Source organism: Lissotriton vulgaris, chromosome 12, assembly GCF_964263255.1.
Source record: "Lissotriton vulgaris chromosome 12, aLisVul1.2, whole genome shotgun sequence".
Taxonomy (NCBI): domain Eukaryota; kingdom Metazoa; phylum Chordata; class Amphibia; order Caudata; family Salamandridae; genus Lissotriton; species Lissotriton vulgaris.
This window is the reverse complement of record NC_141700.1, coordinates 37,173,119-37,189,986: the sequence shown is the minus strand read 5'-3', so window position 1 is coordinate 37,189,986 and position 16,868 is coordinate 37,173,119. Positions and strand designations below refer to the sequence as shown.

The 16,868-nt window shown below is 45.6% G+C and overlaps 1 protein-coding gene across 1 annotated transcript in view; it reads right to left on the bottom strand.

Annotated features, from left to right (window-relative positions):
• Nucleotides 1–16,868, bottom strand: part of SIN3B (SIN3 transcription regulator family member B) — a 146,083-nt gene that overhangs the window by 76,202 nt on the left and 53,013 nt on the right. The window contains exons 10-12 of the mRNA XM_086946936.1: nucleotides 16,308–16,518; nucleotides 7,783–7,899; nucleotides 6,493–6,731 (exon numbers count right to left, since the gene is read on the bottom strand). Of these exons, the coding sequence (XP_086803062.1) occupies nucleotides 6,493–6,731; nucleotides 7,783–7,899; nucleotides 16,308–16,518 (567 nt within the window). The remainder of the gene's footprint in view (nucleotides 1–6,492; nucleotides 6,732–7,782; nucleotides 7,900–16,307; nucleotides 16,519–16,868) is intronic.

The window sequence follows — 16,868 nt, the reverse complement described above, 5'->3', positions numbered from 1 at the left end:
CGGGTCCCTCAGGCCCATCCTGGACCTCAGGCCACTCAACTACTACATCCTGTCGGAGCAAGGTGCTCCCGTTGCTCAGGCAGGGGGATTTTCTCGCAACTTTAGACCTAAAGGATGCGTACTTTCGCATTCCACTGCACCCTTCACACAGGAAATACCTCAGGTTCACCATCCAAAACCAGCACTACCAGTTCAAGGTTTTGCCTTTCCGTGTCACCACGGCACCCAGGGTGTTCACAAAGTGCCTGGCGACAGTGGCGGCGCATCTCAGGAGACGGAACATCCACGTCTACCCCTATCTGGACGACTGGCTCATCCAAGCGAAGTCAGCCCAGCAGTGTGCCGCCCACATGTCCCACACCATTCACCTCCTGCACGATCTGGGATTCTCACTGAATTACCCAAAATCCCACCTCCAGCCCGCCCACGTACGGCAGTATCTGGGTGCGACCATAAACACTCTGGCGGCCACAGCACAGCCGAATTCAGTGAGAGTCAACAGCATTCAATCGCTGATACAAAAATTCAGACCTCAACACTCGCTTCCAGCAAGAGTGTTCATGCAGTTGATAGGCATGATGACCTCCTGCATTTCCATAGTCCCGCACGCGAGGCTACATATGCGTCCGCTTCAGGAGTGGACTCAAGCTCACGGGCAGTTGAAAGACCTAGTGTTGGTGAGCGGTCGGGCATACAACTCTCTGCATTGGTGGAATCCACGAAACCTTTGCAAGGGCCGACCGTTCCAAGAGCCTGTGCCGCAGATCATCCTAACGACGGACGCTTCTCTCCAGGGATGGGGAGCTCATGTACTCCATTACACTGTGCAGGGACTATGGACGCAACAGAACTGATGGCGATCTTCATGGCACTAAAATCCTTCAAAGTACATCTGTGCAACAAGGTCGTGTTGATCCGGACGGACAACATGACGGCAATGTACTACATTCAGAAGCAGGGAGGAACACACTCTCCGCAGCGGTCTCATCTGGCTCAGAGCATGTGGAAGTGGGCCATTCAGAGGAACATCTTCCTCATGGCGGAACACCTCCCGGGCAGGGACAATCAGATGGCGGACCTGCTCAGCAGGCACAGCCACCAAATGCACGAGTGGGAGATACATCCATCAGTACTCCAACCGTACTTCCAAAGGTGGGGTCATCCAGAGATCGACCTGTTCGCCACAAGGGAGAACGCAAAATGCCAAAGCTTCACCGCCAGGTTCCCACACCCACAGTCGCAGGGCAATGCGATATGGATGAACTGGTCAGGCAAATCTGCGTACGCTTTTCCCCCAGCACCCTTGATACCGCTGGTGGCACGCAAGCTCAGGCAGCACTCGATGACTCATCTTGATTGCTCCAACGTGGGCTCGCCAACCATGGTACACCACGTTTCTGGAACTATCCGTGGTACCGCATCAGAGGCTACGTCTCACACCCAGCCTTCTGACGCAGAGCCATGGCGACATTCAGCATCCAGATCCGCAACAGCTCAACCTGGCGATCTGGCTCCTGAAGTCCTAGAGTTTGGCTACCTGCACTTGCCTTCCGACTGTATGGACATCATTCGGGAGGCGAGGAAGCCCACCACCAGAGCATGCTATGCGGCAAAATGGAAGCGGTTTGTCATTTATTGTGCAGACCACAACATTAACCCGCTAGATGCTTCTATTCAGAATATCATCTGTTACCTTTTCCATCTGTACAAATGTAATCTGGCCTATGCTTCCATTCGCGTACATCTATCTGCAATGGCCGCTTATCTCCAGAATAGGCAGCACCTCTCCCTCTTCAGGGTGCCTGCCATTAAGGCTTTTCTGGAAGGACTCAAGCGAGTCATTCCGCCGCGGACTCCACCAGCTCCGGAGTGGAACCTCAATGTGGTCCTCACCAGGCTGAGGGGTCCTCCCTTTGAGCCACTGCACTCCTGTGAGATTCAGTTCTTAACGTGGAAAGTGGCTTTCGAGAGTTAGTGAATTACAAGCCCTAACTATCCAAGAGCCATTTATTCAAATTTATTCTAACAGGGTGGTGCTTCGCACTAACCCTAAATTTCTACCCAAAGTTGTGTCTCAATTCCATATCAACCAGACTATTGAATTGTCAGTTTTCTTCCAGAATCCTGAGTCATTGGCGGAGAGAATGCTCCACACCCTTGACGTCAAAAGGGCCCTGATGTATTACATCGATAGGACCAAGGATTTTAGGAAGACTAAGCAACTCTTTGTCGCCTTTGCACCGCACCGCTTCACAAAGGTAACCCTATTTCCAAGGCTGGTATTGCTAGGTGGATCGTTAAATGTATCCAGATCTGCTATCTGAAAGCAAAACGTACTCTCACCATTCGACCAAGGGCCCACTCCACCAGAAAGCTGGGGGCCTCTATGGCATTCCTTGGAAACATTCCTTTGGAAGACATATGTAGAGCAGCCACATGGTCTACCACACACACATTTACAAAACATTATTGTGTTGATGTGCACTCCAAACAGCAGGCAGCTGTAGGGCAGGCTGTTCTCAAAACACTTTTCCAAACTGCTGCAGCCGCGCAGGCTGTTCTCAAAACACTTTTCCAAACTGCTGCAGCTGGCACGGGCGGCCGCCGCTAATGGAGGGACTGCTATGTATTCTATGCAGAGATATGAATTCAGCAGCCCACATGCCTCGAACCGAATATGCTACTTACCAGTATGCATCTGTTCTTGGCATGTAGGGCTGCTGACATTCATATCGCCCGTCCTCCTCCCCGGCGCCTGTAGCAGCTGCAGAATTCACATATACTTCTAGCATGGTCATCATTCACTGAGTTTCACTCCATCTTGGCCATAATGGCGAAAAACAATCTGAGGATGGAGTCGATGCCCATGCGCACTGTAGTCCAGGGGAGGAGCCACCTATCTCGTGATACTTCGAAGACTCTTCCAGGACAACAATGTGCAATCATCCGGACCCAACACTAGGCGGCGATCTATGCACAGATATGAATGTCAGCAGCCCTACATGCCAAGAACAGATGCATACTGGTAAGTAGCATATTCGATCTGTGCATAGAATGTATAGCAGTACCTCCCCTAGCGGTGGCTGCCTGTGTCAGCTGCAGCAGTCTGAAAGAGAGTTTTGAGAACAGCCTGTCCTACAGCAGCTTGCTGTTTGGAGTGTACATCTACACAGTAGTGTTTTGTAAATGTATGTTGTTGTCCATGTGGGTGCTCTACAGATTTCGTGTAAAGGAATATTTCCCAGGAAAGCCATGGATGCCCCTAGTTTGCGTGTGGAATGGGCCCTAGGGGGAACTGTTAAGGTGCGTTTTGCCTTTAAGTAACATATCTGAATACACTTAACAATCCATCTGGCTATCCCTGATTTAGAAATAGGGTTGCCTTTGTGTTGTGGTGAGAAAGCAACAAACAACTGTTTTTATTTACGAAAAGCTTTAGTTCTATCTATGTAATATAGTAGAGCTCTTTTGACGTCTAGAGTATGCAAGGCCCTTTCAGCAACCATTTGTGGGTTTTGAAAGAACACCGGCAGGTCTATTGTTTGATTTATATGGAACTGGGATACCACTTTTAGCATGAATTTTGGGTTGGTTCTGAGAACTACCCTATTTGCATGTACTTGAATGAACGGCTCCTGAATAGTTAGGGCTTGCAGCTCACTAACTCTTCTAAGTGAAGTAATGGCAATAAGGAATGCCACTTTCCAAGTAAAAAATTGTAGTTCGCATGAGTGTAGTGGTTCAAAAGGTGGTCCCATAAGTCTGGTTAAAACGATGTTTAGGTTCCAGACTGGTAAAGGCGGGTGTCTTGGGGGAATCACTCGCTTAAGTCCCTCCATGAATGCCTTAATTGCTGGCACTCTGAATAGTGAAAGGTGTTGCCTGTTTTGGAGATATGCTGCTAACGCAGCTAGATGTATCCTGATGGATGAGTATGCTAAGTTGCAACGTTGTAGGTGCAAAAGATAGCAAATGATGTTTTGTGTGGAAGCGTCTAATGGGTTTAAGTCGTTGTTTCTGCAGTAAATGACTAATCGCTTCCATTTTGCTGCATAACATGCCCTGGTAGTGGGTCTTCTTGCCTCCTTGATAATATTCATGCAGTCTGGAGGCAAGTTCAGGTATCCAAACTCTAGGATCTCAGGAGCCAGATCACTAGGTTCAGCTGTTGCGGGTCTGGATGTTGGATTTCGCTACGGTTCTGAGTCAGAAGACTGGGTGTTGATCGCAGTCTTTGATGAGGCACCACTGACAGTTCTAGGAACGTTGTGTACCGCGGTTGTCTCGCCCATGTTGGAGCAACTAGGATGAGCGTCAGTGAATGTTGGCGCATTTTGCGTGCCACTAGCGGTATCCGTGGAACTGGGGGGAAAGCGTACGCAAATTTGCCTGACCAGTTCATCCATATCGCATTGCCCTGCGACTGCGGATGTGGGAACCTGGCGGCAAAGTGTTGGCATTTTGCGTTTTCGCTTGTGGCAACCAGATCTATAACCGGTTGTCCCCATTTCCGGAAGAATGGTTGGAGCACACTGGGGAGAATCTCCCATTCGTACATCTGTTGGCTGTGCCTGCTGAGCAGGTCGGCCATCTGATTGTCTTTGCCTGGGAGGTATTCTGCCATGAGAAACATGTTCCTTTGAATGACCCATTTCCACATGCTTTGAGCTAGACAGCTGTGGGGAGTGTGTCCCTTCTTGTTTCTGGATAGAATACATTGCCGTCATGTTGTCCATCCGGATCAACACGGTCTTGTTGCATAAGTGTTTTTTGAATGCTTTGAGTGCCAGGAAGATTGCCATCAACTCCAGTAGGTTGATGTGCATCTTTTTCTGTTGCATAGTCCATAGTCCCTGAACTGTGTAATGCAGGACATGAGCTCCACAGCCTTGCAGGGATGCGACCGCTGTCATCACTATTTGTGGGACAGGCTCTTGGAACAGTCGTCCTTTGCAAAGGTTTTGTGGATTCCACCAATGCAGAGAGTTGTATGCTCGACTGGTCACCAACACTAGGTCTTTTAATTGCCCTTGAGCCTGGTTCCACTGTCTTGCTAGACACTCTAGAAGCAGACGTATGTGCAACCTGGCATGGGGGACTATGAATATGCATGAGGCCATCATGCCTATGAGTTGCATAAACACTCGGGCTGGCAACGAGTGTTGGGGTGTGAACCTTTGGATTAAGGTTTGCATTGCGTTTATTCGTGCTGCGTTCGGGTATGCCTTTGCTGCTACTGTATTTATTGTTGCTCCCAGGTACTTTGAAAAGTTTTCCGAACTTGGAGTTTCATCCGAACCCAATGGCGGAAAAAAACAATCTGAGCATGGAGAGGATGCCCATGCGCACTGTAGTCCAAGGGAGGAGCCACCTGTCTCGTGATACTTCGAAGACTCTTCGAGGACAACAATGTGCAATCATCCGGACCCAACACTAGGCGGCGATCTATGCACAGATATAAATTCAGCAGCCCACATGCCTCGAACATTTATGAATGATATGAACCTGTATAGACTTCTTCAATGGAATGGAGATAAAGCTCTGTCCAGTAGCTTCTCTGTAGAACAAGCATAAAGTATCTTATCAATGTCACCTACATGTGACAAACACACATTATAGAATGTCAGAAACACACCAAATTCAATTTGTGGTGTATGCTGTGTATGAACTGCTTCAGCTATCATTAAGATCTGTGACTAGGACCCTCATTATGGAGGTGACCACACTTCGGTGTAGATACACCGGAGTGTCTGAATCTAAGACAAGCCAGTATCTCCACACCAAAGTCCAGCCATTATGAGTTTCCCCCATGAAACTGGGAAGAACTGCTCGGACCTGTAGTTACTGGGTACATTAACTGGCAGTTTATCCCATTTCAACAAAAAATAAAAACAAAAGACATTTTTCACCTGCTCTGAGCAAGCAGATATACTCAAAGGGAGTGGCGGTGGGAATTGGGGAATTCGAGCTAAGCGGTGAAGGGTTGTGCCTGTCTGGAGGGGGAGCACTGTTTGCCGCCTTCGAACTGCCGAAGTGGGTGGATTGGGGCCGTGCAACAACTACAATGTTCAGATCAATTTTATTGGCCCGATAATTCTAGGCCCAGGCACTCTTGAAAGTACGACTAGGGGCATTTCATCTAGTTATTGCTATGGATGAAATACACCAACTCGTATGGAGTGAGGGCCCTAAGTGTTTAAGTGTCTGTACATGGTATTAGTGCTCCTTTAGAGCATACACACATCTATAGCCAAGCAGGAGTTATATTTTCTCCATTCACCACCAGCATTTACCTGGTCTTAACTCTCCACGCAAAAAGAGTAAAACCAAGGTTAATATGACTATTTTCACAAGAAACTGTTAATTAGGTGCAAAATGCGCCTGAAACCTGACAAACTAATTTATGCACCTGGCCTCAGTGACCCCTTTATATAGGACTGAGTCAGTAAAAAGAATAGTAAGAAATAAAAAAGAAAGACAGGCAACAAATACCTCTTGAGCACTACAGGTACAGCAGTGACTGGGTTCTTCTTGAGGCTCTCGATGATCTCTGGTGCTTTGTCACCATATATGCGGTAAATAGCCCTGCGCTGGATCACCTCAGATGTGCCACCCAAGCACTCGTCCAGACGGAATTTTTCTTGATCTTCGGGAGACAAGCGAGAGATCTTCTTCTGCACACTCTCCAACACGCGAATTGTTGCTAAGTTGGTCTCCAAGACAACATCCAGCTGCTCATTAGAGATGGAGTCAAAGAACCAAAAATGGTACAACAGTTTAATAGTCTGAACACCTATTACTGACATCTGAATATATTCTGAAGACCACATGTTTGTAAAAAGAGGAGACAGAGTCGACCTTGATGGGATTCAAACTATCGAGGTTGGTAATTATTATACCTATTCTTATGAGCTCCAAATGAAAATTTAGTGTTTGGCCCATGTTATATTACTGATCAATATTAGAAGAATAAGTCAAGTCTAGGAAGCTTTGTCGTATAACACTGAAAGTCAGCTAATTGAAATAGAGATCATTCAAAACCATGTAACGATAAGGCAATGACTGAGCTATGCCATTTGGTTCAGTTTGAGAAACGGATTGCTTGTCGTCAGTAAATATTTATAGCTCATGCGCTAAACGAACTGTAAAAATATTCCTATTAACACAAAGAGTTATCAGACCTTATTGACAAATCCTCAATTTTAACAAGCTGAAGATTACACAAATTACTAGCAGCACACTACTCTCAATTGGTGTGCACGCAAAAGTTAATTTATGCCACTCATAGTGAAAACACATCAAATTTATGTTACGCTATCAAGTGATAAATAGATGTTGTGACCTAGAAGCTTCAATAAGAGTTGGAACAAGTTTGATTCTTACATTATGTGACAAGTATCCTTCAGTTTCCTACCTACACCTCATCCTTCGCTACCTACCTTGCTTTCCCTTTTGTAGCAAGTGGAGTGTATCACTACCATTTCAATTTCTGAAGCAGTCTGATTTAAAGACAAGTGGGTCAATAATTTAAACAAAAAGAACAACAATGGAGGGAGACTATCAAATCCTCCCTTGACCAACCAGTCACCTTGCGGTTTTACTCTGATGTTTACTGGTTTGAAATCCAATATACCACACAATACAAAGCCTTCTCACGATTGACAGCAGCTGCACAAAGTTCTACTCTAAATACACATTCTGTTAGAAAGGTAGCCAGAACCTGGTCTTCAGACAAAGTAACTCAGTAACTTCCATAAGGAAAGCAAGTAAAAAAAAAATCACCTCAAAACGTTCATCCTCACAGCGATGAAGCTGCTCCTCGTAAGGAGTCTTTTTAGAGCTGGCAAATGTGGAATCCTCCGACCAGGATGGGAAGGAGACCCATGTATCATTCAACACCTGGATAAGGGGGAAAAAACAATACAGTTATCGGAGGAAACTAAACTTTAGAATTCAATATCTCCATCATGGGGTGTTGTTTCAATCCATAAACACTGAATATGTCAGATGACATACGTGACCCCAACACTTAATATTTTAGCAGAGGGAAAAGTAATTTTTAACTATGAAGGAGATTTTACATGTACAACATTGACATTTGTCTTTCATGATATCTTTCAATAAAAAGACATTTACATCCACCACAACAAAATAGATTATACATATGGAGAAAATTTAAGGAAACCGTTCATAGGTGTACATGAGCAAATAGATGAAAAAATTGCTGTTAATTAAAAGCAAAGCTCCCTCAATCCCAGGATAAACTACTGTCTCAGCTGGCCACTCATCTTGACATCTTACTGAGGAGCACACAAATTAAAACCTATAAATCGCTGCTTTCATTCAGTCTTCTTTACCAGTGCAGAGGGAGAGTTGTGTACATATTTGATAAAAAATATAGCTGATGGATAACTACTTAAGTAACCTTTTCAACTCAAACTTATATTTATTAAAGCTAAACTGAATAGCAAGTTCTACCCTTTCCAAATGAGGTGATAGACCCACAAGGGATGGAAGCAAGAGAGAACAGACTAATAATTATGAACATCTGAAATATACCATCCTGAGCTACTTGGAAGCCAGCTCTGAAGTCAAAGACAAAAAATAGGCGTCCGTGTACGACTCTAATTTATAACTTGTGTCTTTTTCTTGATTACTAAAGAGATTATCACATAACAAGATATGAGAGTTTAGGCCAATTGCCTACAGAATGCAATGGTGTCCTTCCACAGTGAAGGCTTTGTGAAATCCTTTATGGATATGAGCTTTGGGCAGCCCAACTAGTCATTACCTGTTCAGCTGTTGCTCCAGTCAGAGCAGACACCATCAATTAACTACTGTCAATATAGGAAACATCTGTGCAGGTGCCATTTACACAATAGTCAGTAATTTGTTGCTAGTGAATGAAAAAAACAGAAATCTTCCCCTGGTTGCAGATACGGATGGAAGAAGACAACCAAATAATAAAACATTGTGAGATAACACAGCCAGGTTAATTGCTACAGTAACCTGTGATAAGGATGACAAATGAGAGATGATAGGAGAAGACGGTTTGTCAGTGGTGGTCAAAGAAAGAAAGAGGACCATGCACACATAAAGTAGGGGCATCAGACAGATGAGGCCGAGATCTTTATATGCCAGAAGAATTTGGAAGAAAAACAAAAGATAGTAGGGAGCAGACCGAGACATGGGAAGTACTACAAAGCGATGTCTGGGAATTTAGTCATGCATCATGCCCACCGATGGTCCGTGGGTCACTAAAAAGAGAACTGCAGAGAGTACATGCTTAAAAAGAACACTGCATTGAAAACATTCACCTTGAACATTTCGTCAGTGTCAAAACAGAGAACAACTTGGCAAGAATACAGTGCAGAGCACAGTGGCGTGGCAGGGTTACAGTGGTTTGGTTCGGAGGCTTCATGGGTTTTAGAGAAGGTGAAGCTAGCCTGCTGAAAGATGAACGCCCGAAAAACATTTCAAAACTGCTGAGCTCTAGCTTTTGTTTGTTTTAGTAACACGGTCATTTTATAAAAAGTTACTTTCAGGTGTCTAATGAACTGCTGCCAAGGATGCTGCTGGGTGGCATTGATTGACATTCCTAATACCCTTTTGTCAGACGGCTACTTAACTGAGCCCAAATGAATCATTTGCATAATTTTTTGCTGTAAAGAATGCCCCTGAACGAAACGAGGTGGCAGAGTCTGTTCGCCTTTGAGAAGAGACATATACAGCTGGTGCCTATAGGAGTCAATGCACACGAATGTATAAGGGAGAACAAACATAAAGAAAGGAAAATGCTACTTACCAGTATGCATCTGTTCTTGGCATGTAGAGCTGCAGATTCAAATACTGTGCATAGATCGCCATCTGGTGTTGGGCCCGGATGTTTGCACTTTGTTGTTGTCTGGAAAAGTCTTTGGAAGTCACGAGATAGGCAACTCCTCCTTTGGACAATAGTGCGCATGGGCATCGGCTCCATCTTTACATTATTTTTTTGCCAGTTAGGGAAATGATGGAGTTGTGTAAGAAACTGAAAAGATTCCCATGTATGCTGCATCTAAATAAGATAATACTGGACCAGATAAAGGTAGCCGGGGAGGCGGGTGGGCGTTTGTGAATCTGCAGCTCTACATGCCAAGAACAGATGCATACTGGTAAGTAGCATTTTCCGTTCGAGGCATATGAGCTGCAGATCACACACTGTGCATAGATTGTATAGCATTACTCCACCTTAGCAGCGACCAATATCTGTTGCAGTTGTTTGAATTAATGTTTTTAGTACAGCCTGGCCCACACTAGCTTGCTGCTTTGCTTGCACATCTACACAATAGTGTTTTGTGAATGTGTGCGGTGTAGATGTCATCTAAGGGAATGTTCCAGAAGAAAGCCATTGAAGCCCCTATTTTTCTGGTAGAGTGGGCTTTAGGGGGAACAGATAACGTATGTTTTGCTTTTTGATAGCAAATTTGTATGCATTTGACAATCCACCTTGCAATTCCAGCTTTTGATATAGGATTGCCTTTATGTGGTGGTGAGAAGGATACACAAAGTTGTAGAGTTTTACGAAAAGGATTTGTTCTGTCAATACAATAAAGGAGTGCTCTTTTTAAGTCTAGTGTATGAAAAGCTCTTTCTGCAACTGTTTGTGGTTGCGAGAAGAATATTGGCAACTCTACAGGTTGGTTAAGATGAAAGGGAGAGATACGTTTAGGAAGAAATTTTGGTTAAGATGAAAGGGAGAGATACATTTAGGAAGAAATTTTGGGTTTGTCCTAAGAACCACTTTATTATGATAGAGTTGTAAAAATGGTTCTTGAATAGTAAGTGCTTGAAGCTCACTGACTTTTCTATGGGAAGTGATGGCCACTAGGAAAGCGACTTTCCATGTGAGAAACTGCAATTCGCATTTGTGCAGGGGTTCGAATGGAGGACCCATTAGCCTTGTGAGCACAATATTTAAGTTCCACACAGGTGAGGATGGTACCCTGGGTGGAATTATTCTTTTGAGCCCTTCCATAAAGGCTTTGATGGCAGGTGCTCTGAATAGTGACAAATGTTGTCGGTTTTGTAAATAGGCTGCTATAGCAGCAAGGTGTAACCTAATAGATGAGTATGCTACGTTAGACCTTTGGAGATGTAGTAGGTAACCTATATGATGTGTTGGATTGACACATCTAATGGATTGATGTTGTTATTGTTGCAGTACAGAACAAATCGTTTCCACTTGGGTGCATAGCAAGCTCTAGTGGTGGGGCGTCTAGCTTCTCTGATAACATTCATGCAATCGGGGGGAAGGTTAAGGTAACCAAACTCTAGGACTTCAGGATCCAGATAGCTAGGTTGAGCTGTGCCGGATCTGATGTCTGATCTCTCCATGGCTCTGGGTTAGGAGAAGTGGAGAGAGGTTTAGTTTTTGGTGCGGGACTACAGATAGTTCCAGTAATGTGGTGTACCACGGTTGTCTGGCCCGTGTAGGAGCAACTAGGATGAGAGTCAGAGTGCGTTACTGCAGTTTGCGCACCACCAGTGGAATGAGTGGGAGAGGCGGAAAAGCGTACGCAAATCTGCATGACCAATTCATCCATATTGCATTGCCTTTGGACAATGGGTGTGGATACCTGGCGGCGAAGCTTGGGCATTTGGAGTTTGTGTGTGGCGAAGAGATCTATCTCTGGGTGCCCCCATAACTGGAAACATGGTTGAAGAACTTGTGGGTGAAGTCCCCACTCGTGAGTTTGTTGCGTTTGACGACTTAACAGATCTGCTATGGTGTTTTGGACTCCTGGAACATGTTGGGCTATGAGAAAAATGTTTTGAGGAATAGCCCATCTCCATATGCTTTGTGCTAGTTTGGAAAGTTGCAGGGAGTATGTTACTACGTTTTTTTTTTTCTTTCAAAGTTTTATATAGCGCGAACTTGACCCAAACCGAATCAGAGCGCTTTACATAGCACCAGTTACGTTGCAGAGGAGACACTTTCATTTTTGTTAGGCAAGGGGAGATTAAGTGATTTGCCCAGAATCACAGGATGTTTGGCGTCGTTACTGAGACTTGAACTCAGATCCCCAGGTCCGAGGTCGAGCGCCCTAGCCGTTAGGCTAGGGCGCTCGACCTCGGACCTCGGGATGTAATATGTAATACATTGCCGTCATATTGTCCGTGCAGACTAGGACATCTTTGCCCAGAATGTGTTTCTGGAACAACTTCAGTGCTAGGAATATGGCTAGTAACTCTAGGTGGTTGATGTGGAGCAACCTTTGTTGGGGTGTCCACGTGCCCTGCATGATATGATGTAAAAGATGAGCTCCCCATCCGGAGAGCGATGCGTCCGCTGTTAACACAATCTGTGGAACTGGCTCGATGAACGGTTGCCCCTTGGAAAGGTTTTTGGTGTTCCACTACTGCAGAGAGCGATGCGTGCGACCGTCCACCAACACCAGATCTGTCAGTTGACCTTGAGCTTGGTTCCACTGTTGTGCTAGACATTCTTGTAGGGGATGCATTTGGAGTCTTGCCTGAGGTACTATGATTATGCAAGAGGCCATCATCCCTATGAGTTGCATGAACACTCGAGCTGGAAGAGTGTGTTGTGGCAGAAACTTTGTAACAAGGCTTTGTATGCTTGCTATCCTGGCTGGACTGGGATAAGCAAGTGCCTTTGAGCTATTTATTGTATCCCTGAGGTATTGTTTTACGTGGGATGGTTGTAGGTGAGACTTTGAGTGGTTTATGATAAACCCAAAGTCGTGCAGCAGTTGGATTGTGGGGTAAGTGTGGTGTACACACTAGTTGTATGACTTGGCTTTTATGAGCCAGTCGTCGAGGTAGGGGTAGACATGAATAGGCTGCCTTCTTAGGTGAGCCACCACTACTGCTAGACACTTGGTGAACACTGGGTGCTGAGGTGACTCAGAATGGGAGAACCTTGATTTGATAATGCTGACCGTCCACTACAAACCGGAGATATTTCCTTTGAGAGGTGTGAATGGGAATATGAAAGTAGGCGTCCTTGAGATATAGAGTGGCCTGGAAATCGCCTTGTGAGTGTAAAGGAAGGACCTGTTGAAGCGTGACCATGTGAAAGTGGTCTTATTGTATGTACAGGTTTAGGGGTTTGAGGTCCAGGATGTGTCTTAGAGAGCCGTCCTTCTTTGGAATGAGGAAGTAGAGTAAACTACTGTCTTTTGCTGATGCAGGGGTACCGGTTCTATTGCATGTTTTTGCAGGAGGGAAATGACCTCCCGTTTTAACAGTGATAAGTGTTCTAGTAACATTGGGTGCTGCCTGGGTGGTATGTTTGGGGGGTATAAATGAGCTCTAGACAGTAACCTGTTTGAACGATTTGTCTTACTCACCTGTTTGTGGTGATGTTGCTCCAGACAGGAAGGAACTGTGGTATTCTCCCCCCGACAGGAGTGGAATGGTCCGGGGGGAGAGGAGGGAAGTCATTGGGTAGGGGTGGCGGCAGATAGGGTATTGTTGGTCTTGCCTCTACCTTGGTTGTTCTTGCCTCTGTAGCCTCCTCTTTGGTAACCTCTGGTGAACGTAGACTGGGTGGGAGCCTTGTAAGAGGTGGAACGGTTGTCAGATGAGTGGCCTCTGGAGGTGTTTTTGTAAAAAGAGCGATAAAAAGAACGTCTTGGAGCTTGCGATTGCAAGGCTCCCATAGATTTCGCTGTGTCTATCTTTTTTCATCTTTTCAAGTGATGAATCTTCATTAGGCTCAAATAAGTGTTCTTGATCGAATGGCTGGTTTAAAATGGAAGTTTGTACTTCCGGTTTTAAACCTGAAATGTGTGCCAAAGCATGTCTATGCAGAAGTACACTTGGGTTGACGGGTCTGGAGGCTGTATCTGCTGCGTCCAGAGCGCAACAAATGGAGGGGTTAGTGATTATCTTTCCCTCTTGTATGAGGTCATTGGCCATGTTCTTATATTTGTCCGGTAGGTGCTGCAATAGGGTCTCAAGTTAATCGCAATGTGGCCTAACATACCTGGCTAACAAAGCTTGTGTGATGGCAATACCCCATATGTTAACTGCTTGTGACGCAGTTCTTTTGCTAAAGGCATCTAATAGTCTGGACTCTTTATGGGGGTGGAGCGTACCCTGATGTCTGAGAGTTGGCCTTCTTCCTAGCATTGGAAACTACTAGTGAATCTAAAGTTATTGGGCCTTGAAAACAGGCTGGGTCCCCAGGGGCAGCTTTATACTTTTTCTCGATCCTGGGGTTAATAACTCTTGCCCTCACTGGATCTTTAAACACTTCAGGTGCATGCTTGATGACCCCTTTTAGCATGGATAACATAGAATTGGACCTTTGTGAGGTATCAAAAGTGTCCATTAGGAAAATCCTCTTCTACTGGGTCTGTGTGCAAGCTAACCCCATGGTATTGGGCAGCTCTGTGAAGTAGCTGATTAAACCCTGTTGTGTCCTCTGGAGGGGAAGGCCTAGAGGGGTAGATGTCCTCCTGTGGAACTTTAGGGACGTCTGGCGTGTTGTAGTCGTCCCAAGGATCAGGGGAAGAAGGTGGACTATGGTACCCTAGTGGCTCTTCATCCGCACCCCGCCCTTTATCAGAAGTATCATCATCATTCCTTGGTGTAGGGGATGGTGTAGGAGAATGAAGTGATGGGGAGGAGGGGGAGAAAGTGGAGGAGGCGGTGAAGGAGGTGGTGGAGAAGGGACCCTGAGGGGAGATGTGGCAATGTCCCTCTTTTTAGGTGGTGGAGCCGATGCAGGCGTATCCAATGGTCTCTTCTTCGAACTTAGGGTGAGCTGACAAGTTTTAGGATCTTTTAGAAGAGTTTTTTGCAGAGGGTCTGGTGTAAAAAGCTCTTCTGATGGAGGCTGATCTTCCGGCATCAACTTTTTCAGTTCGGTAGACTTTAGTACCAACTCCGGAACGGTTTTGTGGCCTTTTGGCTTGGAACTGTGATGTTTTACAGTCTCTGTGGCTGTCTGCTTAACTGGTTGTTTCCAAGGTTTTTTTTTCGGATCCGAACTTTTAGGGAGCAGCTTTTTGCTCGTCTCAGATTGTTTTTTCGGAGTGGATTGGTCAGTGCTTGTAGATTCAGTTGCTTGGATGTGGAGGCAGCGATCGGCACAGAGGAGGAGGGCGGTTTCTTTTTCCGTACCAGTGGCAGACTGACTGGAGCCCAAGTCCCCTGAAGGCTTAATAGGCTTCATTGCCGAGCCCAGGGGCGGGGCAGGGGAAGTATTCTCTCGGTGTGCACCTGGGCGTGAAGGTGTGATCGAAGGCTTTTTCGATGGTGTATGGAAGGAGTGAGGGTCGACGTCTTTACTTACTACATGCTGCGCAGGAGTGATTTGTTCAATATCGGAGTCCTCTACTTCGGAGCCGCTGCCGAGGGGTTCTTGGATTCGCTCCTGTTCAGGTATGTCGACGTGCTCTTTGAAGATGTCATTGGGAATGGATATCGAGAGCGAGTTATTTTTTCTTCGAGCTCGGCGATCCTGAATGGTCTTCTTGGAGCGGAAAGAGGCACAAGCTGCACAGTCTCTGGCCTCGTGCTCCGGTGAAAGGCAGAGGTTACACACCTTATGCAGATCGATGTGGGGAAACTTCGACCCACATTGAGGACACTTTTTGAATGGAGTCCTTTCCAAGAGCCAGATGCCAAGGCCCAAGTAGGCCCGAAGGTCCTCGTCGACGATCAGAATCAAGGACATAGTCGTTGGAGAGATGTGCGACGACTTGGATTCGCGATCGGAAACAATACCGTAGAAAGGGTGAAGGATTGTACGTTGAAAGTAGAATCGGTGACAGTTCCAAACTGGAGCTCGAGAAACACATCCGAGCCCGATGGCAAAAAAAATGAACAATCTGAAGATGGAGCCGATGCCCATGCGCACTATGGTCCAAAGGAGGAGTCACCTATCTCGTGACTTCCAAAGACTTTTCCAGGACAACAACAAAGTGCAACCATCCGGGCCCAACACCAGATGGCGATCTATGCACAGTGTGTCATCTGCAGCTCATATGCCTCGAACATATATTTTTGGCATGAAGAAAGAGGCAGGCCTAAAGAAGGGCGGAGACACCTAGCACACCTCGCCTCAGTCACACTGATCTTGACCAGATACAAGAGGAATGTATGACAACATAACCTTTATAAAATCACATCTCGGATACAAAGAACACTTGTTTTTGGGAGCCTTGTGTGAATCACAAGAATCAGTAGGCAAAGCAGCTACAGTGCCATCAAAACCTGCACGGTATCAAGAAACATATCTAGCACAACAAGTCACAAGTATCCATTACTAAACCCAGGAAATCAAATAATACCTCTTTGCAAATAGCCGTCCTTCCGCTACATTTGGGCTGTTGATATGTTTTGGGTAGTGCCCGGTAACTTGATCCAATGCGCTTGCAGGATGCATAATCAATTTCCCGGCCAATCCCATCATTGGAGCGGTCATTCGGAATTGGAGCAACAAAAGAAAGTTCTTTCACTCCCAAGAAAGATTTGAACTGAGCAAAGAGTTCAGGAAATTTCCTTTGGAGAGTGAACAAAGACATACATAAACGGTGATGCATATGATCAGATAAAGAAGTTTTCATCTATCCACTAAACATTTAAATGAAACAATATCAATGCTTATTAAGGGTAAGTAGGCTGTGTACAAATGGCATAAATAAAAGTCAAAGTAAGTACATGAAAAAAGGGACACATGCAGTGGACGAGTTGGTGAGGATAAAATATAGCAATAACCACATTCCCGACGATGCCAGCCACCACATAGCCGTAGCGTAGCTATTCGATTTCAGAATGGTTAGTCATCACTCTCTGTTCTTGCCAATAGATGGAGAGTTAAGTTGCATGTCCCTTGTGTTTATGGCTACTCT